Consider the following 27,328-nt stretch of genomic DNA (forward strand, 5'->3'; position numbering starts at 1 on the left):
ATATATCCTAAAAAGTGCCATAAATATACAGTAATATTATGCAAGGATACAAATGATTTTTTAAATTGCAAAATGTGATGAAGTAGGACAGTCCAAAGAGATTTAGTTATATGCATGTAGGGTTCTCTGCTTACACTTAACCTCATAATACTTTTCCCCCACTTGCCTCCCAGGTGCCTGAGAGCCCATATTGGGATCATGGCAGGTGGGGAGAGGATACTGAAGTATTTTGATTTTACCAACCTGAAACAGCCCTAAAAGGTAAAGGTAGTCCCCTGTGCAAGCACCAGTCATTTTCGACTCTGGAGTGACATCACATCACAATGTTTTCACAGCAGACTTTGTATGCGGTTGTTTGCCATTGCCTTCCCCAGTTATCTACACTTTCCTCCCAGCAAGCTCATTTTACCAGCCTTGGAAGGATGGAAGGCTGAGTCAATCTTGAGCTGGCTACCTGAACCCTTTGCCCCATTGGGGGCTCCACATTTAATAATGGGTATGTGTTTCGGTAGGAAAGGTTTCACAAGCATGGGAAAGAGAGGAAAGACATCTTCATGTTTCAAAGGATCATTTCTTTTAACAAACCCAGACTGATTTCCCACTAGCCTTATGCCATTCTCACGCTCCTCTTCTCTGCGGGGGTTTCGTCAGATTTCACACTATCTGCCCTGGGGTTGCAACTAGCTTTGCCTTTTTTGTGCTGCAAACAGAAACTGCTTTTTAGAGGTTTCTGTTTGCTGTGCAAAAAAGGTGAAGCTAGTTGCAGCCCCAGGGCAATAGTGTGAAATCCGACAGAACCCCCGCAGAGAAGAGGAACGTGAGAACAGTGTAAGGCTAGTTTGAAATCAGTCAAAATCTTCCTGAGATTTTTCTTGTATTGATCTGTTGTTTACACCAGACTTGCTTTTTGCTTGCAAACTGCCCCTTACGTTCAAACCCATGTATGCTTTATCTTCGGAATGTTTTTTGAACAACCCTTGGAAGGAAGTGCTTATCTTGGTGTCTACAGGTCAGGTGTAAGTTCTTTATGGTAAGTTTCATTGATTTTGTAGCACTCTTTGCTGCTGTGAAAAGCAGGCAGAATAAACTTGCTCTGTGGCAGACTGAACTGCTAGTATCCTCCCAGATGGATACAGACACTCCTTAGGTGCCAAAATTATCTGTTTCTCTCATGATATGACCAGGCATATTAAAATTAAATGCGGATAGCTATTAAATTAAGCACCAAGATACTGTTCTTTGAAGCAACAAGAAAATTTTGAGACAGCTGCAAGACTGTGGTTTTAGGGATTTTATGAGGTAACTTTTATGCAAGCCTAAATACCTCACCCAGGAGATCCATTTCAAAAGATCCATTTGGATGTTATTAAATAATATTACCAATAAAATAAAATACCAATTAAATAATATTACCAATAGATCTCTGTCTTTTTGGACATAAGATTCTCTTTCATTTTTAGCACAGCCAATTCTCCTCATAGGGTTGCCAGCTCTAGGCCCAGAAATAGCTAGAGATTTGAGGTTATAGTCTGGGAGAGTTTGGTTTAGAGAGGAAAGGACTTTGATGGGGTATAATGGCATAGAATCCACCTTTCAAAGAAGCCATTTTCTCCATGAGAAGTGTAATAAATATTTAAATAAATAAGCAAATGATGCAATCTGGAGATTTGTTGAAATTCTAGATCTCCAGCCCCCACCTGTGAGTTGGCAACCCTAACTCCTTGACAGTAAATTTTGGGAAGTTGTACAGCTCCTTTCTCTGTTATTTCCCCTGCATTTCCCAAATAATTGTAAAATGCAGACTGACTTTCAGTGGATTCAGTTTTCTTACAAATATTTTTTGTGTTCTGTTACACCATGAATGTATTTCTTTGTCCCTTTCTGTTTATTTTACCACCTTCAAGAACTGTGCTTGCTGAAATAATAAATTGTGCAGTAGGTCATTTGGAGGCTAATTAAAATAATGTGAAATCTGTGCCTGCAATCCAATCATATTGGAAAGGAGGAATTATACAAACCATTTCTTTCTTTTTTTAATCTCTCACAAAGTTCTTTTTTAATTACCCTGATTCCTAAAAATGTATCATAGGTTCAGGCTGGGAGGACAAATGCATTGCTTAGGATCCATAAATTTAGAGGTTAATAGTGCAATACAATGCACCAGAGTAATTGCAACAAATTGCACTGAGAACCCAGACAAAGAAGAGATTGGATTTTTACCCCACCTTTCACTACCCAAAGGAGTCTCAGAGCAGTTTACAATCTCCTTTCCTTTCTCCTCCCCACGACAGACACCCTGAGTGGAGCTGAGAGAGCTCTGACAGAAACTGCTCTTGAGAGGAACGGTTCTGTGAGAACTTGTGACTGACCCAAGGTCACATCAGCAGGTGCATGTGAGGAGTGGAGAATCAAACCCAGTTCTCCCAGATAAGAGTCCGCACACTTAACCATTACATCAAACTGGTGCTCCCCCAAACTTGCAATATAATAGACATCAGATTTTGAATAAGCAATATGTGGAAGCTAGTCCATAGAGAGAAAATGCATTTTAAGATATAGCTCCCCTGTGAAGCCTTGTACTCCTCAAGTTTATTTTGTGGCCTGTACAAGTGCCTTATCTTTTATGCTTCTGGAGTCTAAGTGAATGGTAAGTAGAACATTATCTTTTCTCATAATGTCTAACACATAATATTGGCATAGCCCTTGTTTTCCCTTCCCCTAAAGGGCACCCATTTAAAAACACACATAATACAGTATGATCTGAATGTACTTCAGCGCGCATTTTTTGCCCTTTTGAATAGTTCTTGCTTCTTTCTTCCAGTGATGGCTGGGCAGATAGAGATGAAGTCATTGAAGGATATGAAGCTGAAGCAAATGGAGGCATCACAATCAAGCTACAGTCTCCAGAAGTCTTGTCCTTTGATGATTATTTTTTGAAACTGCATTTGGATGAGAACACAAGAAATCCCTGGTTCCCAGAATTTTGGCAGCACAGATTCCAGTGTCGCCTGCCGGGACACTTGTTGGAGAACCCCAACTTTCAGAAGAACTGCACTGGTAACAGTTTTATAAAATATTTCTCCTGGGTAATAGGGTGCCTCTTGCATTGTCAGTTTTTAATGTCTTTATCCTACCCTGCTTAACTGCATATTTTTTGTTCTGATTGGACCTAAAAATACGTTGTAATAAAACCCACGTTGGAAATCCCTTATTAAAATTTTGCAGGTGCAGACAAAGTGCTACATTAGGAAAAAGTTCTGTATGCCTGCTGCTTCTTTAAGCACATGAACTCTGACTCTGGCATTCCTGAAGTGAAAGTTCAGAGATAGAAATGAAGTTTTTAGATAACCTCTTGCTGTGTATTAATGATGCCAGCCTCCAGGTGGAATGTGGAGATCTCCCACTATTACAGCTGATCTCCAGATGAAAAAGATCAGTTCCCTTGGTTGAAACTACTGCTTTTGAGGGTAGACCCTATGGCATTATACTATGGTGAGATCCCTCCCCTCCCCAAACCCCACCCTCCTCAGGCTTCACCTCCCCCAAATCTTCGGGTGTTTCCCAGTCCTACTGTGTATAACCATTCCTCAACTATTTCTTTTTAACTCTACTGAAAGGAAGCAGAAGTATGTTTAATTCAGAAATGAATTTGCAAGTGGTAAAAGGAAACCTGACTGGATTATAAACAATGCCTTCTACTTCTTTTCATACTCTTGCATTGAAAGTGCCATTGAACTTTTCTCATACAGTTTGATAATGCACAGGTATGGGAAAAGTCAAAAGCACTTTTAGCACTGTGGGTTTAAAAATGTACTTAAAAGGACAGTGAGGTGGTACTATGTCTAATAATCATGGCCTACTGCCAGTAGAATAACTAGCTAATGTAATGTAATATTTGTTTATGAATATATTGTGTACAGAAACACCTACTGCAGAATTATGCTGAAGCAAGAGCCCTAAGGTACACAAATGAAAATCAGAAAATGACAATACAGAACAGGCTGTAAATTATATGTATATATGTTCAACTAACTAGAAAAACTGGGACCCTGCCACAAAGTTTCAAGCCTTATAGGCTATCAGATTTAATTTTAAATTGCACCAAATTTAGGGGAAGTGATATGATTCTATCTACCTACACTAAAGATCTTCATGGAAAATATGCTGTGTAGCCTTTGGTGCTGGTGCAAAGGTGCCAGGTTGGACACATACTGTTCTTTAGAATTAGTTCTTTAGAATTAATTTTGTTCTTTAGAATTAGTTTTGCAGGTTCTACATGGTATATCTACTGTGATACTGAGAACTGAAAAGGTAGTGATGGTTACACTTTTGTACTTACTGAAGGTTAAATATGTAAACATACATACCAGGGCTTTTTTTGAGCAGAAAAGCACAGGAATGCAGCTCCGGATGACTTGGTGTCAGAGGGTGTGGCCTAATATGCAAATGAGTTCCTTTTTTCTAACAAAAAAGCCCTGCATAAAACATTCTTTTAAAAATCCAGTACAGAGAATACATGTGGGTTTGTTGTGTCTATGTATGTGTTGCATATTAGTGTCCTAAAAACCTCTACTCCCAGTCAGGCAGAAAACTATAATAAAAGAAAGATCAAAGACTGGGAATACTGTGAGGATGTTTCTAACTCTGCATTTTCACCATTGAATATGGGGTTCAACAAGATAAATCTGTGAATGTCTTACCACATTGCAATATATTCTACATTATGATATATTTTGCTACATTGCATATTATATTGCTTTTATATATCTATATTTCAGGAGATATTTAAGAGCATTTTACTCTTAAAGAACAGTAAGAAAATAATGTAGCCAGTATCTGATGGAGATGGATAGTAAATGTATGTGGTTGCTATGTTTGCTATACTGTTTCAGAGAATATGAATGATGATCTGTCTTCTGAAATGTGGTATCTTGCGCAGAGAATAATTCTGTGTTCCTTTTTATGCTATATCACACACTTGAATTATTTGCTTTCTTTTCCTGCCTATGCTGTTCAGTGTTTTTCAATCTATAAATTCTGACTTGAGTTGACCTGATATATATTGACATTTCTTAATGTTACTTTCTCTATATCATAAATTACGGCTGTTTCTATGTGTTGCATCTCTCTTCCCCCCTCCCATGCTGCTGCTTTTTTATGACTTTAGTTCAACACCCAAAAAATTCATTCATCTGTGAAGGGGCACAGTTGCTCAAGGTATTGATTTTGTTTCCATATACTATGTGTGCAAACCATGTATTATAGTGGTTCAGGTAGATATTAATCCTTTCAGCTAAATCAGTATGCAAAACAAATAAGAACTGAGCAAATGGCAGATGTGCTTTTCATGTACATTTCAAGCAGCATCAAAAAGCACCCTCCTTTTACCAATTTTTCCAGGCATTTTAACAAAAGGAGGTAAGTGATCCCCACTGACAGCAGTGCTTCCTGAATGCCCTCAGCAATGTCATTATATAGCTAAATCTGAATGGTTATATGTTGTCATTACAGCATCCAGTTCAGTACATAATCTCTGATAGTCCAGAATTGTCCACATGACTATTCCCAGGAAAGAGACCTAGTAATGAGGAAGGGATAATGGTACTGAAGCAGCAAAAAGTGAAACAGGCCTGACAAAAATTACTCTCCTTCAGAAGGAAAATCAGTTTATATACAGATTTGGGACCCAGGGAACTTAACCAGAATATTGATTGTTCATGTTTCATCAAATGCCTACAGACTAGTGGCATCTCATTTGGATGGATTCCAATTAAGATGGTGATTATAGGATTCAGGATTTATTATTTCATCATGTGCATTTATAAAATATGGTACTGACTACTTTTTAAGTAGTTTCACAATTCCATGTAAATATAATATAGGTATATCAGATATAGGAATGTATATTTCCAGCACATGAGAGCATATATAGTGTATAATGTGATAATATTGTATGCCTTGATAAGAACATATGCTGTTTTAATCATTTAGAGTATTAATATGATATGAATGTATGCTAAAAATTATTTACAAATGGTTCCTGTAAATAGTGCTGCCAAGCCCCCAGTCCGGATGGGATTGCCCCTGCCTGGGAGGTTCCCAACCCACTGGCCCACATCGAGCCGGTGGGGGGAACCTCTCCCAATGTCATCGGCATGATGATGTCACCCAGAAGTGACGTCATCGCACTGGCAATGTCACGCAGCAGTCGCTCTAGCCATTTGGGAGGGAAAACTCTATGGTACAATAGGGCAACACTGGGGACTTGGCAACCCTACCTGTAAATTATAGCACTGACAAGTTTATGAGTAGTTTTATGATTTTATGTAAATGTAATATAGGTATACATATCAGACATAGGAATGAATATGTACAATACATGAGAGCATATAAAGTGTATAAGGTGATAGTATTGTATGTTTTAATAAGAATATGTGTTGTTTTATACACTTAGAGAACTGTTGCTGTCACAGGCAAAAATTAGTATGTGTTATTATGAAGTGAATGCATGTTAAGATTTTTTTCTATATGTTGAAAGACCAGTCTGGTAGGTTCCTATGCATGGCTTTGCAGGCCATAAGAACATAAGAGAAATCATGTTGCATCAGGCCAATGACCCATCCAGTCCAACATTCTGTGTCACACAGTGGCCAAAAAAACAACAACATCCAAGTGCCATCAGGAGGTTCACAAGTGGGGCTAGAAGCCCTTCCACTTTGCCCCCCCCCCCCCAAGCACCAGGAATGCAGAGCATCACTGCCCCAGACAGTTCCAATAATATACTGTGGCTAATATCCACTGATGGACCTCTGCTCCATATTTTTATTCAATCCCCTCTTGAAGCTGGCTATGCTTGTAGCCGCCACCATCTCCTGTGACAGTGAATTCCACATGTTAATCACCCTTTGGGTGAAGAAGTACTTCCTTTTATCCATTCTAACTCGACTGCTCAGCAATTTAATTGAATGCCCACGAGTTCTTGTATTGTGAGAAAGGGAGAAAAGGACTTCTTTCTCTACTTTCTCCATCCCATACATAATCTTGTAAACCTCTATCATGTCACCCCGCAGTCAACATTTCTCCAAGCTAAAGAGCCCCAAGCGCTTCAACCTTTCTTCATAGGGAAAGTGTTCCAAACCTTTAATCATTCTAGTTGCCCTTTTCTGGACTTTTTCCAATGCTATAATATCCTTTTTGAGGTGCGGTGACCAGAATTGTACACAGTATTCCAAATGAGACCGCAGCATCGATTTAATGCCCCTGGCATTATGATACTGGCTGATTTGTTTTCAATTCCTTTCCTAATAATTCCCAGCAGGGCATTGGCCTTCTTTATTGCAATCGCACACTGTCTTGACATTTTCAGTGAGTTATCTAGCTATGATTATTGTCTCTTTAATAGATTGCAAACACTTGTGTGTGGGAGAGAGCTATTTAGGGCTCTGTATCAACACAAAGATAGGACTGTTGGGTCCAGTTTATTAATTTAGTTTATCTGTGTGAGGATGTGGAGAGAGGTTCCAGAATTGCATACACTATAGCAACTGTAATTGACCATCTCGGTGATTGTTATCAGCATTAATATCAACTGTATTGTGACAGTGAATAGGTCTGCAAAAGTATTTATTTATTTAGTCAAGATTATCCTATGTGTGAATGGTAGAACCAGACTGTCTTGTGGTCATTATAGGAATCCAGAGGAGACGGGATTCCTACAACAACTGGATCAGTGACTGCAGAGGAGATTAAAATAGTAGCAACATAATGATTCTTGAAAAAGACATTTGGAAACAGCTTGGAGAACCAGCCCACTGTCCGACCAAAGTGCTACATTGAATTTTTTGTATCATTATAGACTAAGAGAAACTTAAAGAGGCTTGCAAAGAGTTGTTGTGGCTATTATTTACTTGTTGAAAAATTGTGACATTTTGAGAATATATTTTGTATCACTATTAATTCATTAACACATAATTGTTTTGTATATTTGGGATTTGGCAGTCATATTTACACATGCTTATGTTTTGCTTTGGGCTTGTATGTTTAGCAATGTTCCTATAATTGTATTCTTGACAAAGGTTAGAACATTATCACTATTTATCCAGAAAATATTTTGCCCTTCAAAGGCACTAGATTACCATTACCAGATAGGTAAATATGCAGCACAGCACTAAAAATAATAGTGAAATAGGGAGGGGTTGCCATAATGCTTACCTGTATCCTGAGAGATGGTACGTCCCTAAGTATCAGGTCCTGGGGACAGACATCCTGGGAAACCTATGGGACTCTGTTAATGATCACTTTGTGCCTGAAGCTATCTTAGATGGGGGCCCACTGGTAGCCCCAAGGAGGACTGAAACAAAGGTTAAGTGTAAACACTAGTGCTGACTTATGAACCACTGCATTTGCTGCTCAAGCCTGGAGTGGGGCAAGGAAGAACAGGGCCAGTTGCTGCCAGCATGCGATTAGAAGGCTAGGGCCAGGCCCACTGGTGCTTCCCAGATGAGCAGCCACATCATCAGGGCTAGCCAGGAGAAGGGAGGTCTTGATGGGGTGTGATGAACCATTTCAGGACTCCCTTTCCCTATTTAAAGCACCACTGCTGAGCACCCAATCTCTTTATTTATTTTTTTTAATCTTGGTTCTTACTTAAGCTTCTTGCATGTGCTTGGAACATTGACTCCCCTTCAACTACAAGTATTTTCAGCTGATAAGGGGACATAAACATGTGGTTCCTGCTGCTATGTGGTGCATCTGATCAGTGTGCCTTGCACTTGGTGGAAGGTTTAGAACATGTTTGTTTAGAATTGACTCTTCAGCAGCAGAGCTTTTAAGGGCTTGGTGTTGGTGATCTGTTCAGGTACTTATATATTTTGCTGGGTCCCCTGCTTAGGGTTTTTTTGAATAGCATGTTGTATTACTATCAAACAAGGCAAGTGTGCTCTGTTGCCTTACTCTCAGTAAAGACTGCTTGTTTGTAGTTTATATCAGCTTAGATCTTTATATCAGTAATATTTCTGGTGCTGCTGGGTAACCGGTCACAGCCTGCCCTTTTCAGTATTTGAGTAGTTTCAGTGCATTTTTTAACAATCCCCCCTCCCCGTGGTATGGTCACATGGGTAGTTGACTAAGACGATTGCACCTCCAACTGTGTGGGCTGAATAATGGGCATTGACCCATAGCCATAGCTACTGCTGCTTCATAATCCCACCTTCCAGATGAAAAACTCTCTGCCTTTAGATCCCTTCTGTGTCAGGTCATCAATAAATGCATGCTTAAGGAAATGCAGACCCTCTTGAGTCACCTCAACTTTGCTTGCAGGGTGGTTGCTCCAGGGCAGGGATGGCCAGACTGTGGCTCAGGAGCCACATATGGCCCTTTCACACATATTGTGCGGCTCTTGAAACCCCCACCGGCCCACTAGCCAGCGTGGAGAAGGCATTTGTCTCTTTAAATCCCTTCTTCAAACTAAGCCAGCCAACATGGGGGGGGGGGGGGCTTGGAGAACACATTTAAAGTTAAGACCTCCCTCCCTCCCTCCCTCCCTCCCTCCTTCCTTCCTTCCTTCCTTCCTTCCTTCCTTCCTTCCTTCCTTCCTTCCTTCCTTCCTTCCTTCCTTCCTTCCTTCCTTCCTTCCTTCCTTTCTCTCTCTCTTTCTTTCTCTGCTGCTTTCTCCCCCTCATGTTCATGTCTTGTGGCCCTCAAACATCTGACATTTATTCTATACTAACTTGAAACCTGTGCTTTCCTATGGTATTTAACAACCTTTAATCCAGTTATACTTCTGGATATATAATTTTTGTGTGTGGTTTTTTTTGGAATGGGGTAGTGAACTGTGCCGTCCATTTGCACCACTGAGTCCACAGATCTGTACCCCATTTCTGCCTCTTTGAAGGAGTTAAGTAGAGTGTTATTAATGATGACAGCCTTGCCATTCTTGGGGGTTAGAATGGCATGCTCACACAGGCAGTCCATCAACTTCTCCATGAAAGTGGCAAAATCAGGGTATATCCTTACTGTTAGGTCTGGTAGGGTCCTGGCTACTGAGGCCAGGCCTGCAGGGATGGTCACCTTTCCTTTGAAGTGGGGATACTCTCCATCCCCTATTTTTAGTAGGACTTCAAAGAATTCCCCAGTGGACATATCGCCTCTAAGGTGGACCCTCATGTTCATCCCTAGTGAGAGTTTCCTGATTAGTGGCCACAAGTACGATGTCTCCATGAACATTTATAAATTCAATTGCCATGCTGATTTTTAAGAAAAATGCCTATTCAGGAGTCTTGAATCACAGGTTCTATTACACAGAAGACAGAAGTTGCCTGAAGACCAACTGTCTGCAGTCTTTTTTCAACTGATTTTTACCTCAAAACACAGAGCTCCTCAACTGACCAATCAGAGAGAGGGGTATGTGCAAGCAGGCAGCAGCCTGCTAGGCTCGCAGCAAAGCTTTACTCCTTTACAAAAATGCATTTCACCCCTTTTCACCCCCTTAGGGTCGAATTTCTAAAAATCCCTTCAGAGTGGGTGCTGATGTCATAGAAGGAATGCACTCCCTGAATTTTGGGTTTCTAGGTCCAGGGGTTTGGGGTGGGCATTCATGAGTCAGTCAGATGACTCTTATGTTAAACAAGTTTGGCTACCCCTGCTCCAGGACATGCCTTTTGTGTACGCATAGCTAGATCCACCACTGGCATTTCCACCCCTCATCATCACATTAGAATTACACAGAGCATCAAGGAAGACTTTTGCTTTTGGCTTGCCTTCTTAGATAACTTTAACAGGATTGCAATTTGGCTATCTGCCTTGTCACCCAGTGATTCACTGCAAGTAAGTTCTGATGTGGTGGGCAGCCTAGGGTTTGGTGTCTACTTTGCAGGCCACTGGTGCACATGACACTGGCCCCCTCGATGGTCTGGTACTGGCATTCTGGATTCTCCCCCCTCCCCCCCAATTTTTGTAGCAGTAGTCATCTGGGGTCAATTTTGGGAGGACAAAAATGCCCATCTCCCCCATTTGGAAACTCCCTTAAGGTGTCTTGGGGGTGATATGCTCAGCTTGGGGGCTGTCAGCAGGTTCTCACTACCAGATGGCAAGGGACTGTGCTGCACAGGCACCCAGGTGGTCCCCACTGGCTTGCACTCCACAGTTTTCCCCTCCAGCAGGCAGGATGGTGGGGGCAGGATTCATCTGGCTGGGAGGTACAGGATTCATCGGGATCCATCCCCATGCTGCACTAATGCTCCTTTGTCTGTACACAAAGCTGTGGCCATTTTCCTTCCACAATCCAGTTGTTGGGTCTTTTCTTCCACATGCTTACTCTGCACTAGGCCATGGGCTAGCAATAAACCTTCCCACCCTCAAAAAAGTCAGCTGCCTTCATATTTGATTTAAGCTCTCAAGGGCAGCTGTTGGACTCCTATTGGAAATAGAATATGCTGGGCTAGATAGATTTTTCCTATCATCCACCAGGATTCTTCTTAAATTCTCATCTGCAGAGAGCATATAAATGTCTTTCTTCATTCTCATTTTAAAAACAAAACCCATTTTGTTTAATTTTTTCTGGGGCTTTTGTTTCCTGTTAGGCTGATGGTGGCCAGTTTGCATACTGTCATTAGCTATTGTCATCAGCACAGATCTGATTAGTCAGCACTAGAATAATAAACTCCAGATTCAGAATATGGTGATGTTTTATTTAGATATATAATGCTGAGATGCTAATTAGCCCCATTCACATTGCTCTTTTTGTCTCAGGAATACTGAACTTAATTTAATTTGTTCCCAATCCACCCAAATATTTGGGCTCTCGTTACAGTTTTAAGTCTATGAACTTTTCAAAGGTTGCACATATAAAAGGGGGGAGTGTTGCTGTATGTTGTGGCATAAGCCCTATTTATTAAAAACAGAGTTCTATGCAATTCATAACTGGTCTGTTCTGTCAACTGTGGCAACATGAATTGCTGGATAAGACCAAAATTAATTTGATTCAGAATCCTCTTCTACACAGTGGTTCACCAGATGTTTCTGGGAGCTCAAGCAATGAATAAAGATGATGTCCCTCCTTAGTTGTTTTGTTTCCAACATGGTTTTCAGAAGTACATTAACCTCATACATAGAAGTTCAGGGCTTTTTTTTTTTTTACCAGGGCTTTTTTTGTAGCTGGAACAAGGCTACATCCTCCTGATGTAGCCAATCCTCCAAGAGCTTACAGTAGGCACTGTAAGAAGAGCCTTGTAAGCTCTTGGCAGTTTGGCTACATCAGGGGGTGTAGCTTAATATGCAAAGAAGTTCCTGCTACAAAAAAAGCTCTACACTTGACTATGATGTGCTAATCATAATTTATAGACCTGACCTCCATACATTTCTCTTAATTCCTTTAAAAGGTCAATTCAGCCAGTTTGTGCTGGAAAACAATAGACAGCACCTGTTCAGATCTTGGTGGGAGGCAAGAAATGTGATGTAAATGAAAACTTTTCAAATTATCACTGGAACATGCTGTGATAGACCATTGTACAGGATAAAAATTGAACAGTTGATTTTTGTACTGAACCTCTAGTTTTAATACTTTTTTATGTTAAAAGACAGGGTGTATTGATTTGGCCACTTTGACAAAGGATAAGAAAGGATTTTATGTTAGCATGCCGGATGTAGCAGTGAAGACCAGAATGGCTTTCACCAGCTTCTTCTGTATAGAAGTTAGCTGAATTTTTATTATCTATACAGTACATACAGTATGACTCAGATTCAGTCATCAGTTTAAAATTGACTGGAAATTGTAGCTGGTGCAGTCGCCTATTCATAACTGCCCCCCATCACCACATCACCACATTGGGCATCTGAAATTGTGCTTCAATGTGCTATCTCTACTACTGGTGGAAAGTACTGTCAAGTCACTAGTGGCTGCTAGTGGAAAGTACTGTCAAGTCACAGTTTATTTATGGTGGCCCCATAGGGTTTTCAAGGCAAGATACATTCAGAAGTGGCTTGCCATTGCTTCACTCCACATCATGAACACTGGTATTCCTTGGAGGTCTCCCATCCAATGCTACCCAAGGCTGACCCTGTTTAGCCTCCAAAATCTGATGAAATCTGACTAGCCTGGGCTTTCTTGGAGCTGTCTATAACAGCGGTCCCCAACCTTTTTGGCACAGGGACCAGTTTTGTGGAAGACAATTTTTCCACGGAAGGGGGAGGGATGGTTTCAGGATGATACAATTGTGCAGTTTATTTTTATTAGTTTGGCGTGGTAGGTAAGTGTACAGACTCTTATCTAGTTTGATTTCCCACTCCTCCACTTGCAGCTCCTGGAATGGCCTTGAGTAAGCCATGGCTCTTGCAAAGTCATGGATTGAAGGTATTCAGTTTATTTGCCAGGTGTTCAGTTTATTGGTTTATCCACTGTGATCAAAGTATGATTTGTGACTCAGAGGACTGCCTAGTAAAATCTCACCTTTGCCACAAACTTATTTGGGGGCCTTAGACATTCTTTCCTTTGGCAACTTCAGATCCTTTTTGTAATATTGTAATAGTACTGGCCTATTTTACAAAGCTGTATTTTGAACTTCTGCAGTAAATGTTTATGATCCTTGAATATAATACCAAAAATTATAATATTTCAAATTGAAACTCGATAATTCCAGGAAATAGCAACAGACTTCTTAACAAATGCAGTGAATAAAGCACTGAGTAGGCAAAGAAATAGGTAGAATTCTGTGAAGGACCAATTATTCTGGTGAAAACATTTTGGCTATTTTGTCCAACATTAGGTTGAATATAACCATTTCCTTTTCTTTTGTTGCCCCTGGGGGGGTGGGGAGGATGGTTTATTATATGCTGCAGGAAACCGGACCTTGACCCTGTTGTTTGCAGCACTTTGAGCTAACTAATTTTCCTGTCTCCTCATCAACTGTGTTCAGGGCTCCATATTTCAACAACAACTTGAAAAATAAGAAGAATGAAGGTTAAGATTTTGCTTGTTTGTTTCCACTGGGGATGAGACATTCTAATTCTAATGTTATATAGAGACCAGCAACATAACTGTCACTGAAGGATGTTTTTCCCTAATTTCCAGCATGCAACTGGGGAAGAAAAATCATGCTAAGATGACTTGAGAAGAACAAAATACTCCCTCTTGTGGCAGAATGAGTTCAGTTCTCCTTTTTGAGGAGACAGTATAACCATTATATTGACATCTTAAGAGATAAAACCTAGGAGGCTGGATTTCAAACTATTAGTGGTCTGTGTAGCTTTCTGTATAGGCATATAACATACTTATAAGAATACTTGCTTAAACTGAAACTTTAAGGGTGAAGCCTGCAGAAGATTTCCTTGTGTGCAGCAGTCCTTTCACAGACGAGTGCTCACATTGTTCTTCACTATATGCTTATTCTAAGTTACAGCGATTGTATCCCTACTATTTTTTTAACCCATGCTCAAGATATAATGCAAGGAATTCTTTCTGATACCATATGAACTGTTTATTTATTTACTTCATTTATACCCAGCTTTTCTCTCCAAAGCAGTTTACGTAGTTCTCTTTTTCTCCACTGTCTCTTCATAACAACAATCCTGTGAAGTAGGTGAGGCTGAGAATGCATGAGTGGCCCAAGGTCACCCAGCAAGCTTCCATGACACAATGAGGATTTGAACTTGGGTCTCCCAGGTCTTAATCCAATACTCTTCAACTACTACACCATGCTATCACCCGCATTTGTTGCTCATAATGTCAAAACTGATTGTGTCATTGAGTGGAAAGGTGAAAGCAGGACATTTTCTTTCAGCTTGAATTTTAAAATCCATAGGATTTTTTAAAAATCTGCATCATCTGAGGCAATTCTTCTGAGGGAAATTACCTTTAACCCTCTCAAATGAAAGTGGAGTTACTATCTCCATATCTACACTTAGCAAGGATTTTTTGCGCAGGAACACAATTCCGGCTGGCTTGGTGCAGACATCAGCAAAAGATGTTGTCACTATTGAAATTTCACCTATCTATATCTGTCTGATATGGAGTCCTTAAAGGTGCATGTACAGTGAGAGAGGTAGGGGAAGATGTCTCTCCAGATAAACCTGTTCTCTTGGATGGACTATGCTTCAAGTATGGACAGGGTTACAGCTTTAGTAAGACTTTCTATGATGGACAGATGCTACTGTTTAATGCACAAATTCTTATTCCTTTGAAAGTCCCTAGTCATTGCTTCCATTCCCCCCTACGCACACACACAGTGGCTACTCCCTCTTTCCCAGGCCTTTCTTCCCATCCTTGGGAAAGCAGGCAAACTAAGTGACTATGCAATTACAATGTAGTTTATCAATTTATCTTATATTCTAATAGCAAAGTCAGCCAATCTTTGCATACTTAAATCTGGTGGTAGAACTTGTGAAGAGGCAAGACAGTTCTTTCTATAAACCTGAAAAGGGCCCCAGATTTGCAGGAAAATGTGAAATCTTTAAAAAAAAAACCACCACCATTTCAGGGTTTAAAAATCCAAAAATGATAAATGAAGTGCCTATAGTTTTAAGCAATAGATTCCCTCTGGTTGCTGCTAAGCAATCACAGTATTCCAGGCTGGAGTTTTGTGAGTAAAAAGGCAGGGGGCAGGGCAGTGCCATTTTCAGGCCTATTTTGGCTTTTGAGAGAGGACTCATTGGGACCTGGGGTTGCCAGCACTGAGGAGGGCAGGTTTGGGGGGGGGGCATAGAGTTCACTCTTCAAAACAGCCAATTGCTCCAGAGGAACTAAATTTGGTTGTCTGAAGATCAAATGTAATACTAGGGGATCTCCAGGTCCCACCTGGAGGCTGGCAACCCCAGGACCTTGGATTTTGTGGTAGAACTTGAGGAGGGCAGCATTTGACGAGTGAAGAAGTCTCAGCTAAATATAATGCCATAGAGTCCACCCTCCAGAGCAGTTATTTTCTCCAGGGGGACAGTCCTCTGTTGTCTGGAGTTCAGTTGTAATTCTGGGAGATCTCCAAAACCTCCTTGAAGATAGCAACCCTATGCCTGTCAGCAACCTCTGGGTGACTTGATATCATCTGACTTCCATGCCTCAGCTAGCCCTGGCAACTTGCTCCTGTTCAGCAGCAGTCACCCTGTAAAAGCCAGCATGGTGTAGAAATTAGAGCTTCAGAGTAGGGTCTGAGAGACCCAGGTTCAAATCCCCTTACTGCAGAAACTCACTCAGTCACATACTTTCAGCCTAAATTACCTCACAGGACTGTTGTATGGATTAGAAGGAGAGGAGAATAATGTAAGCTGCTTTGGTCCCCACTGTGGAGAAAGCTGAGATATAAAGGAAGTAAACAACAACAGCAACAATAACAATATAGTCGAAGATGGGAGACAGATAAAAGGGAGGTTGATGAATGGCTGAGAAGGAGAGAACGAGGTAGGGAAAGAGGAGACGATATGGAAGTTGTCAGGAGGGGGGGAAGAGGAAATAGAGTGGGGAGAAGGATACAGGGGAAAGTGACAAGTCCTTGAGTGCTCCCTACCAGGCAAGTGGGCCTGGCCAGGAGCTGGCATGACTCAACTGGGTCAGTTTTCCTTAGCAGAGATTGCTGGAGGCAGGGGTTGAGGGAAAGCTTTAGAGGGGCAGATAGAATTAGGCTGGCTGTTAAGCGGAAATGGTTGCTCACTTCAGGTTAGGAAATTTCTAGAGAACTTGGGGGGGATTATGGGGAAGGTGGGTTTGAGGAGGGGAATGATCTCAGAGTGGTATAATGGCATAGACCCAGTGAGCCATTTCCTCCATGGGAAATAGGGTTGCCAACCTTTCTAGGCAAGGGCTGGAGATCACCCAAATTTACAACTGCTCTCCAGATGACAGAGATCAGTTTTCAGTTGTAGTACTTTCAGTGTACAGTTGTACACACAGCATGCAGCATAACACATACAAATATATGGGATTTTGACATATCTAGTTGCCCCCCCACCCCGGTATATAAATGAATTCAACTCTCTATGGAAACAATGACACTTAAAGATGTTTCCCCTGTTCTACTAGACATGCTTGCCCTTCTGCAATTCAACCAGAAGTGTATTGACAGACTACACTAATTAAAATTGTTAGTTAGTTTCATATGAGTCAGTCAATAACATTGCCCACTCAAGGTTGAGAAATTCCTAGAGATTTGGAGGTACAACCTGGAAAGGGTGGGGTTTGGGGAAGGGAGGGAGCTCAGCACATGTCTCATGCCATAAAATCTAACCTCTGAAGATGCCATTTCCTCCAGAGGAACTGATCTCTGTAGTCTGGAGATCAGTTGTAATGCCAGGAAATCTCCAGGCTCCACCTGGAGGTTGACAACCCTCATTAATACATTTAGGAGACAGCAAACATGGAAAACTGCAAGTCTTTAATGATGTGATTTTATAGGAAACAATACTTGTTTGTTTGGAAAATAAGAGTACTTTGGAGAAGTAAAATGAAAGTGCACTTACTGATATCTCAAAAGTGAAGTGTACAGTCATCAGAACTCAAGTCATTATAGCTTCAGGAGCCCTGCAAGCTCTCAGATACTTAATGTGTTTCAGAACTCAGCAAGGTGCCTGGAGGTTATGTGAAGGGTTCCATTTTGTCACTCGCAGAAAAGTGAAATTCATTGTATTCTAACTTGAAAGGGGCTTGGTGCCACATGTGGCAGAGAGTGTTGATTTTGTTTAAGTCAGTTGTATGCTATGCAAAAAGCATCCTGGTGCTAATTTAAAACAATTGTGCCCTTTCCAGATCTGGCAGTTTTATAAATGAAGACATTATTTTTATTTTATGTATAGTGTTTCCCACCTTTGTCACTTTTTCTAAAGCAACCCTAAAAGCAGGGCCTAAATTGCCTTTATGTTGCATAGGAGAACAGCTGGAGCTTCTAGAGCTACCCACTGAATCCTTAGGTAGACAGCAGTTTGAAACCTGACCTCAAAGCATCAAGGCCATATGCAGTTCTCTGACTGCTTTGTCTAAACAGCAGCATAAAGTGTTGACAGCTTAGTTCAGATTGCAGGTGGGCACTTCAATGATAACATAACTTCTCTTCATTAAACTGTGATTTCCCTTGACAATACCAATAAGCAACACATGGTGCAATGTTAAATGTTATTGTTGTATTATTATTTATTACATTAAGCTTATATCCCGCAAGCGGACTCAGGGCGGCTCACAACATCACATTACTTCCATTAAAAACCAATAAAACATATAAAACATAATTACATATTTAAATTATTTAAAACATTTCATGGTGCTGTATTAATACAGTACAGTATAGCGGTTCTGAAAGTTCGATGGTGACCATCGGTACTCTGCATGGAGCTCTATATGATGTCCAGTGGCAGCTCTCTCTCGGTTAAATGTCGAAGGCCTGTCGGAACAATTCGGTCTTACAGGCCCTGTGGAATGTAGACAAATCCCGCAGGGCCCTTATGGCCTCCAGGAGAGTGTTCCAGAGTTCAGGCGCTGCCACCGAGAAGGCCCTGGTTCGTGTCATACGCAACCTGGCTTCTTTTGGTTCAGGGATGGACAATAGATTTTTCGTCCCTGAACGCAGTGCTCTCTGGGGGATATGCGGAGAAAGGCGGTCCCGCAGATAGACAGGTCCCTGACCATAAAGGGCTTTAAAGGTCAACACCAACACCTTGAAACGAACTTGGAACACAACAGGAAGCCAGTGCAGCTCTTTCAGCACCGGCTGAATGTGCTCCCATCGAGGGAGTCTCATTAACAGCCGCGCCGCAGCGTTCTGCACTAGCTGTAGTCTCCGGGTTAGCACCAAGGGTAGCCCCATGTAGAGACTGTTACAGTGATCTATTCTTGAGGTAACCGTGGCATGGATCACCATTGCTAAGTCGTTGTGCTCCAGGAATGGGGCCAGCTGCCGTGCCCGGTGAAGGTGGAAAAAGGCGGATCTAACTGTGGCCGCTACCTGGGCCTCTATTGTAAGGGAGGACTCAAGGAGCATGTCCAAGCTCCTGACCTTAGGGGCCTGTATTAATAACGCCCCGTCAAGAGCCGGCAGATGAACCCCTCCCCCCGGACCACCCCGGCTCAGATAGAGAACCTCCGTCTTCGTCGGATTCAATTTTAGTCAACTCAACCTGAGCCACGAAGCCACAGCTTGAAGGGCCAGGTCTAGATTTTCTGGGGTACATTCGGACTGGCCGCCCATCAATAGATAGAGCTGAGTGTCATCTGCATATTGATGACAACCCAGTCCATACCTCCTGACAATCTGAGCAAGGGGGCGCATATAGATATTAAATAGCATCGGGGATAGGACTGCTCCCTGTGGCACCCCACAACTGAGAGAGTGCCTCTGGGATGCTTCCTCCCCTGTCACCACCCTTTGTCCCCGATCTCGGAGAAAGGAGGTCAACCACTGTAAGGCGGACCCCTGAATCCCCACATCGGCAAGGCGGCTAGTCAGTAGCTGATGGTCAACCGTATCAAAAGCAGCTGACAGATCTAATAACAACAGCACCGCTGAGCTGCCCTGATTCAGATTTCACATGAGGTCATCTATGAGAGCGACCAGAACCGTCTCCGTCCTGTGACCTGGTTGAAAGCCAGACTGGAATGGATTCAGTGCAGAAGTGTCCTCCAGGAATCCCTGTAGCTGAGTTGCCACCGCCCGCTCTATAACCTTACCCCAAAAGGGAAGGTTTGATACCGGCTGATAATTTGCCAATACGGCCGGATCTGCAGATGGTTTAAGAGGGGATGGACAACTGCCTCTTTAAGAGGTGTGGGAAAGATCCCTTCTACCAGGGATCTGTTGACAATACCTTGTAGTGGGTCACGTAGCCACATCTGGCTAGCTTTTATAAGCCAGGACAGGCATGGATCCAACCTACAAGTCATAGGGCGTACAGCCAAAAGGATCCTGTCGACTTCCTCCAGGCTGAGTGGGCTGAAAGAATCCAAAATTGGACCAGAAGAGGCGCTCGGTGCCCAAGGTCTTTTACTGTATCAACTATGGTGGGAAGGTTGCATCGGAGCGACGAGACCTTATCTGCGAAAAAACTCGCAAAAGCCTCACAGCCTATTTCCAATTCTCTAATATTTTGTTTACCCTGTGATAGAGTTGTTAGTGACCGAATTATACTAAACAATTGTGCTGGGTATGAGGTCGCAAATGCAATTCTGGATGCAAAACAGGTCTTTTTTGCAGCCTGAACTGCCATCTCATAGGTCCGCATAAATGACCTATAGGATGTTCTCGTAGCTTCGTCGCGAGTATGTCACCATCGTCTCTCTAGTCATCTTAATCACTGTTTCATTGATCCCAACTCCATGGTATACCATGGAGCAGATTGTGAACGAGGATGAAGAGGACGTCGGGGAGCGATCTCATCGATGGCCGTGGAGAGTTGGTTGTTCCAAATCTCCACTAGTTCATCCAGCGAGTCACCAGAGGGCCAGGGATCCCGCATGGCCATTTGAAGCCGCAAAGGGTCTACCCGGGTGAGCTAAAACTTGCTCACCGCCTAAACGGGAAAGGGGTGGTATGAAAAGCACTAGATCCGTCACCCGAATGGAAGCCGCGTCATCGGCATGGATGTTGAAGTCACCCAGGACTATAAGTCAAGGATGCTCCAATGCCCAGCCTTCTACAGCCTCCATCAGGGACGGTAAGGCACTGGCCGGCGCGTTAGGTGGACAGTACACCAGCCAGATTGCCAAACTCTCCCCAACATCCCACACCAAGCCCACACACTCCACACCCTTGATCTTCGACGGCGGAAGCACCCTGAAGGAGCAATCCTCCCGTATGAAAAAGGCCACCCCTCCCCCCCCCGCCCGCTAGTCTGAGCCCGATGAAGGACAGAGAACCCAGGCAGAACCTCTTGGGAGAGAGCAACTGTCTCCCCGTCCCGCACCCAGGTCTCCGTCCCGCAAGCCAGGTCCATATCCTGCCTGATAAAGAAATCCTGCAGGACTGAGGTTTTATTGTTTATGGACCTGGCGTTGCACAATACCAGGGACGGAGGCGAGTGTTTCCAAAAGAGCACTTGTGGTTTCTTGACTTGGACTTTTTACCAGGGGTGGGAAATCAGGTGGAGTCTCCTGGTAGGCTCTATCAAGAAACACCCCTGCTGTTTGGCATGATGAGCTTAATGTTTGCCGCTGCAAACATGATGAAATTAGCAAACTGTAGTGAGGAACAAATTTTGCTTAACACTGAAAAGTAGGGTTCATTTCACAGTGTTGTGGTTTCCTCTCCCTGAAGAGCTGGATCTGGGCAGATGTGAATTTATGCTACTCATGGACAAACCAGATGAGACACTGTTGACATGCAGGAATTGTCTTTCAAACAGTTTTTATTGATAAACAGTTGCAGGCAGAAGAAGGATCCAGTTCAGGTTTTAACTGTAGGTTGAGGAGGGTGGTTAACCTGTTAATTCCTTAGCATTTCCCAGCTTCAGATGCTCTGGGAGACCTAATATTTGATATTGGAATAAATACACATATTGCCTGCATGTTTTCCCCAAAACAAGAAATAACTAGGAGCTAGGGGTCCCAATCTTCCCGCTCTGGCGGGAGACGCCAGGTTTTCCAGTCTCTTCCCCCGCTCCCCCCAAAAACAGCAGCGGGGGGAGGGGAGGGGAGGGAAACGGCGCCTTCTGCAGATTCAGAAACGAATCTGACTCTGCAGAAGGAAGTTCTGAGGAAGAGGTGTGCGTGCGTGTGTGAAGCGGCACGCGCAGGTTTCTGTCGCATGCGCAGTGGCTGAGGCTCTGTTCGAGAGAGCGCGCCATGCCATTGAGGAGCAGGCTGAGGGAAGGCGGGTCGGCCAGCTCGCGGCTGCCTGGCCTCGGTCTGTGGCGGCTCCGGCGCCCGCAGGACGTTCCAGAGTCCCCGGGGCTATGACCTGCCTCCCTGGCTTCCTCAGCGGTGGCTCTCCCTGCGCCGCCCTCCGCTCCCTAAGTTTCCCCTCCTCGCCTCCACCGGGCTTCCCGCGCCTTCCTCGGCGCAGTCGTCGCCCTCGCCACGGCACCTCTGCGTGGAATCAGTCGTCCCTGGGATCTGTGACTGTCAGCCATGAACACAGATGCCTGTCTCTTGATGAAATTAGATGGGGGTATGTGAAGAGAGCAAGCACACACACACACACACACACAGAGCTCTTATGGTTTTTTCTGTGTGCTACACGATAGTGATCTGTTTGGAAGCTACAATGCCTTTTAAAATTTAACTATGCCTCTCTTCTTATATTTCCTTCTGTAAATAGTAGGCCAAGGGCTATTTTAAGTTTTAGATTTGGAAACATGTTTTCTTTCTGGCATGATTAGGGCTGTTTGTTTTCTGCCAGCTGCTGGTTAATATTTGGGCGGGGGGGGGTTAACATTAGAATAGGCAATAAGCAACTTTAGCTTGACATATATGTAAATGAAGAGTTATATGAAAATAGTCTGTGCCCTATTTTGTGCCCTCAGAGTTCTTGTTTCACATTCACAGTAGAGGAGCTTTTCCTTTATAGAGTGTCACAAGATTGCTAGAAACTATTTTAATAGCTATTTTTGCCATTTTGAATGTGAAGTAAGGTATAAAAACAGCAGGTTGGACCAGGGGGTCCAATTCTATGAGCCCCAAAAGAAGGTGCCCCTATCCTTCATTATTTCCTATGGAAGGAAGGAATTGAAAAGGTGTGCTGTCACTTTAAATGTGATGGCCAGAACTCCCTTTGGAATTCAATTCTGCTTGTCACAGCCTTGATCTTGGCTCCACCCCTAATGTCTCCTGGCTCCACCCCCAAAGTCCCCAGATATTTCTTGAATTGGACTTGGCAACCCTACTAGGAGCAGACAGGTTGAGATTTGGGAAATGGCATAGGTGTTCCCAAAGTAGACAGTCTCCGCATAAGTTGGGGGACAGAGGGAGAGGCTGGTAACTGAGATCTCCACCTATGTATATGGAGATTTGTCCTTATGAGAACTCTCGAAAATAACCAGGCAGTTATTTACAGGAAAGTTTTTTATTGGAAGAAGAAAACCAGAATAAAACAAGGATGCACACAGCAAACACAAGAGCTAACTAGGAGAATCAGGAAGGAAAGGGGAAAGCATTATAGGGATGGGTGATAATTACTACACATGGTGAAGACAGCAGAAGAAGCGAAGAAGAAGAAGACTGCAGATTTATACACCGCCCTTCTCTCTGAATCAGAGACTCAGAGTGGCTTATAATCTCCTATATCTTCTCCCCGCCCACAACAGACACACTGTGAGGTGGGTGGGGCTGAGAGGGCTCTCATAGCAGCTGCCCTTTCAAGGACAACTCCTGTGAGAGCTATGGCTAACCCAAGGCCATTCCAGCAGCTGCAAGTGGAGGAGTGGGGAATCAAACCTGGTTCTCCCAGATAAGAGTCTGAACACTTAACCACTACACCAAACTTACCAGCATTTTGGAAAGTGAGAGAAGAAAGGCCCCCACACAAGTGGGGGTGTGCAGAGGATCCAAGAAAACACATACAGAAACCTGGGTTAGCTGGGTGACATATTTATAGGGCAAAACATATTCTGAGGCAGGTTGACACACTGCCAGAGACTCTGAGTGAAGGACAGGGTATAAATCCAGTCTCCTCCTCTTCTTATCTTGATCCACCTTGCCCTAAGCAGTGCCCTGCACTTAAGGTATTGGTTGACATTTAGAGAAATGTTTTTGACTTTTTAACCTGTAAACGGCCCCTCAGCAGCAGGAGGGGTCTGACTACTAATACAGGGTAACTGTGTTAAGCTCCTCTTTCCCAGTTTCCCACTATCATAGCCCCAATGTGAATCAGTCTTCCATGGTTTCTGTGTTCTAATAAAAAGGTTTATAGATCTTGCTGCGCCTCATCTCAGTTGGCCTTCAGTGGACCCTATGGGTCAACTTCAGGAAGGTTTGGTTGGACATGTTCTGTCCTTTTGAATTTTGCTAAGTATAAGTGAATAGTTGACCCATTTTCTTCAATTCAAATGTAATGAGGTTAGTTTCTTGATCTCTCCAGAGAATATCTATTCATACTTTCTTTTAAAAATTCCTGAGTGCTCAGCTCATTAATCTGGACAGCATTATTTTCTGGTGATTATTAACCCATATGAGCAATTTGGGAAGTCCTTCTTGCAAGATAAGGGGACAGAGACATAAGCGCAGCAACATACAAGAGAAGACATGGCTGCACATTCATAGAGAACAGACATCGTGGTCATCTTCCTGGGAGTTTATTAAGGAAAAATCACTGATGTGTGCAATAGGAGTGATTGAGGGGCTTGTGTACCATGGAACAGAAATATAGAAGCAATGAAAAGCTAATCCTTTTGCTACAAACAACTCTCTCAGAAGCAAAATCTTAGACTCCACACCTCAGTCACAGCACAGTGTTCCCACACTAAGTACAAAGACAAAGGAGACATCATGGAGGTTTGGGGTTCAGCCCATTGGCTCTGATGAAAAAGGCCACATTTGACAGGAGAGGAAATACTGCCTTTAAAGGCCAAAGCACTGTGAAACAGCGCAGGTTTATCACTCCTGAGCTTCTGGATCAAGCCCTGCATGTAGCTACCTACTGGATGGCCCTTGTGGGAGTCTCAGAAGTTTTCTTCCAGTAAGGTTAGTAGGAAAGAGGAAGTGATGACACAGCAACACCTGCAGAACAAATCCCATTAAAATGAAAGCACAGCTACAAAATAATAATTTATTGAACAGCATCAGGAATGGAACTCTGGAAGCTAAATGGAAGGATGGAGTGGCTAAGTTTCTTCTTTTGGCAAGATGGTGTTGAAAGGCATTGAAAGACAGCAGAATACTAGGTAGAGCTTGCTTTATCACAGTTCTGGTCCTGAAGGCAAAAGATATCAGGAGTATTTGGTCAGCAGCAACAATGGTTTTTAGCACCTACAGGTGGGGCTACACTTGCATGAGATCTTCCCAACACTGGGATTACAATGGCATGACATACCAACAGTAGTGATACATCAACATGATACCATGAAGACAGTCTGGTGACATGGAATGTCACGCTGTTCGCACTTAGCCTGTGGGCCCCCTATGAAGGAAACACAGTGAGCAACTAGAAAGGGAAAGCATTGTTGAGCCACTACACAGTAAGTCCATATTACAGTGGGGGCAGAAAAGAGACATTTGCAGCAGTCATCTGAGGCATGCAGTTTCCCTTCTTTGTTTTTCTGTTTGAGGTGCATTGTTCTTGTATCCTCAGCTGGAAGTGTTCAATGGAGATTCCTGTTGGGTGTTTGTATCCTGAGGCCAAAGGCAAGATGTGCTTCCTATATTTGTTATCCTTAGGCAAAGTGCCTTTTCTTATCACCAAAGTGTCTTCTAGGGGTAAACAGCAGATAGCCAGAAAAGCATAATCATATATCATGTACTCTATCATCTAGGATACATATACTGCTTGGGTGAGCAAGGATCAGTTGCAAAAATCATTAGGAATTTTAATCTGTGCTGCGATGCAGGCCTCTGATCAGCAGTTAATATGGGGGGAAATAGCTTTCTGCATATTCTTTGCTTTAGTTTTTGTGTTTCTCAGGTCAGATAGCTGAGATTACATACTGTTCTGTTTTCCTTAGCCTCCTATGTTTCATTTTTAAAATGAGACTGAACACTTGAATGGTGCATCTTTATATTATATTTAGAATTTGGGGGAAATTGTGAACAAAAATAGCTTAGAAGCTCTTTTATCCATTCTTAAGAGGGATTAGATGGCAGATGAGGTGAAATGCACCAGAGAATTCTGTTTAGGATGACCCTGTGTATTTAGTAAAACAAGCTGAATGATAAAAGCAAATGGGCCAGGCAACATGACAAAGGAAAAAACACCTATTCCTTACCATTGGCAAACAGACAGCCTTACTTGGGGGAAATCTTTCTTCCAGCTTCTGTTGTTCAGATCTACAACATGAAATAACACCTGATCATCAGGTAGCTCAGACTTTAGTTTCTTTGGATGCTGACATAAGTCCATTCTGTGCAATATCACCTTTGCAGTTGCTGCTATTATTACTAATCAAACAGCTTTATAGAGAAATTATTAGAGGTTGTAATGCAATCAGTTAAACTACCGCCACTATCATCACCTCCATAAGAATCAATAAAACAGCACAAAGAGGTTTAAGACGGTTTTTAATCTCCCTAGCGGTATTAGGGGACACTGAAAAAACAAATTTTGGAAGAAGGAAGGAAGGAAGGATTACTTGTAGGTCAGTCCAATGGATAAGAACATAAGAGAAGCCATGTTAGATCACACCAATAGCCCATCCAGTCCAACACTCTGTGTCACACAGTGGCCCCCCAAAAAAATTATATATGTATATATATACACACACACATATATACACACTGTGGCTAATAGCCACTGATGGACCTGTGCTCCATATTTTTATCTAAACCTCTCTTGAAGGTGGCTATGCTTGTTGGCCGCCGCCACCTCCGGTGGCAGTGAATTCCACATGTTAATCACCCTTTGGGTGAAGAAGTACTTCCTTTTATCCGTTTTAACCTGTCTGCTCAGCAATTTCATCGAATGCCCACGAGTTCTTGTATTGTGAGAAAGGGAGAAAAGTACTTCTTTCTCTACTTGCTCCATCCCATGCATTATCTTGTAAACCCCTATCATGTCACCCCGCAGTCGACGTTTCTCCAAGCTAAAGAGCCCCAAGCGTTTCAACCTTTCTTCATAGGGAAAGTGTTCCAGCCCTTTATTCATTCTAGTTGCCCTTTTCTGGACTTTCTCCAATGCTATAATATCCTTTTTGAGGTGCGGCAACCAGAACTGCACACAGTACTCCAAATGAGACCGCACCATCGATTTATACAGGGGCATTATGATACTGGCTGATTTGTTTTCAATTCCCTTCCTAATAATTCCCAGCATGGCGTTGGCCTTGTTTATTGCAAACGCACACTGTCTTGACATTTTCAGTGAGTTATCTACCACGACCCCAAGATCTCTCACTTGGTCAGACTCTGCCAGTTCACACCCCATCAACTTGTATTTGTAGCTGACCTGTAATTTCCCAGATCTCCTCTGGAACCCTTTTTAAGATGGGGGTGACATTTGCTACCTTCCAGTCATCAGGAACGGAGGCAGATTTCAATGAAAGATTACAGATTTTTGTTAGAAGATCCACAAGTTCAACTTTGAGTTCTTTCAGAACTCTCGGATGTATGCCATCCGGACCCGGTGACTTATTAGTTTTTAATTCGTCTATCAGTTGTAGGACCTCCTCTTTTGTCACCTCAATCTGACTCAGGTTTTTCAACACCCCTTCCAAAATTAGTGGTTCTGAGGCGGTGAAAAAGTTCTCATCTTCCACAGTGAAGAAGGAGCAAAAAATGCAT

At 42.8% G+C, this 27,328-nt stretch overlaps 1 protein-coding gene across 4 annotated transcripts in view; it reads left to right on the forward strand.

Annotated features, from left to right (window-relative positions):
* Window positions 1–27,328, forward strand: part of GRM1 (glutamate metabotropic receptor 1) — a 338,953-nt gene that overhangs the window by 231,683 nt on the left and 79,942 nt on the right. For all 4 annotated transcript variants that reach the window (XM_060240640.1, XM_060240615.1, XM_060240631.1 and 1 more), the window contains exon 4: window positions 2,822–3,057. In XM_060240640.1, the coding sequence (XP_060096623.1) occupies window positions 2,822–3,057 (236 nt within the window). The remainder of the gene's footprint in view (window positions 1–2,821; window positions 3,058–27,328) is intronic.

The sequence above is a fragment of the Heteronotia binoei genome, chromosome 1, assembly GCF_032191835.1.
Source record: "Heteronotia binoei isolate CCM8104 ecotype False Entrance Well chromosome 1, APGP_CSIRO_Hbin_v1, whole genome shotgun sequence".
NCBI lineage: Eukaryota > Metazoa > Chordata > Lepidosauria > Squamata > Gekkonidae > Heteronotia > Heteronotia binoei.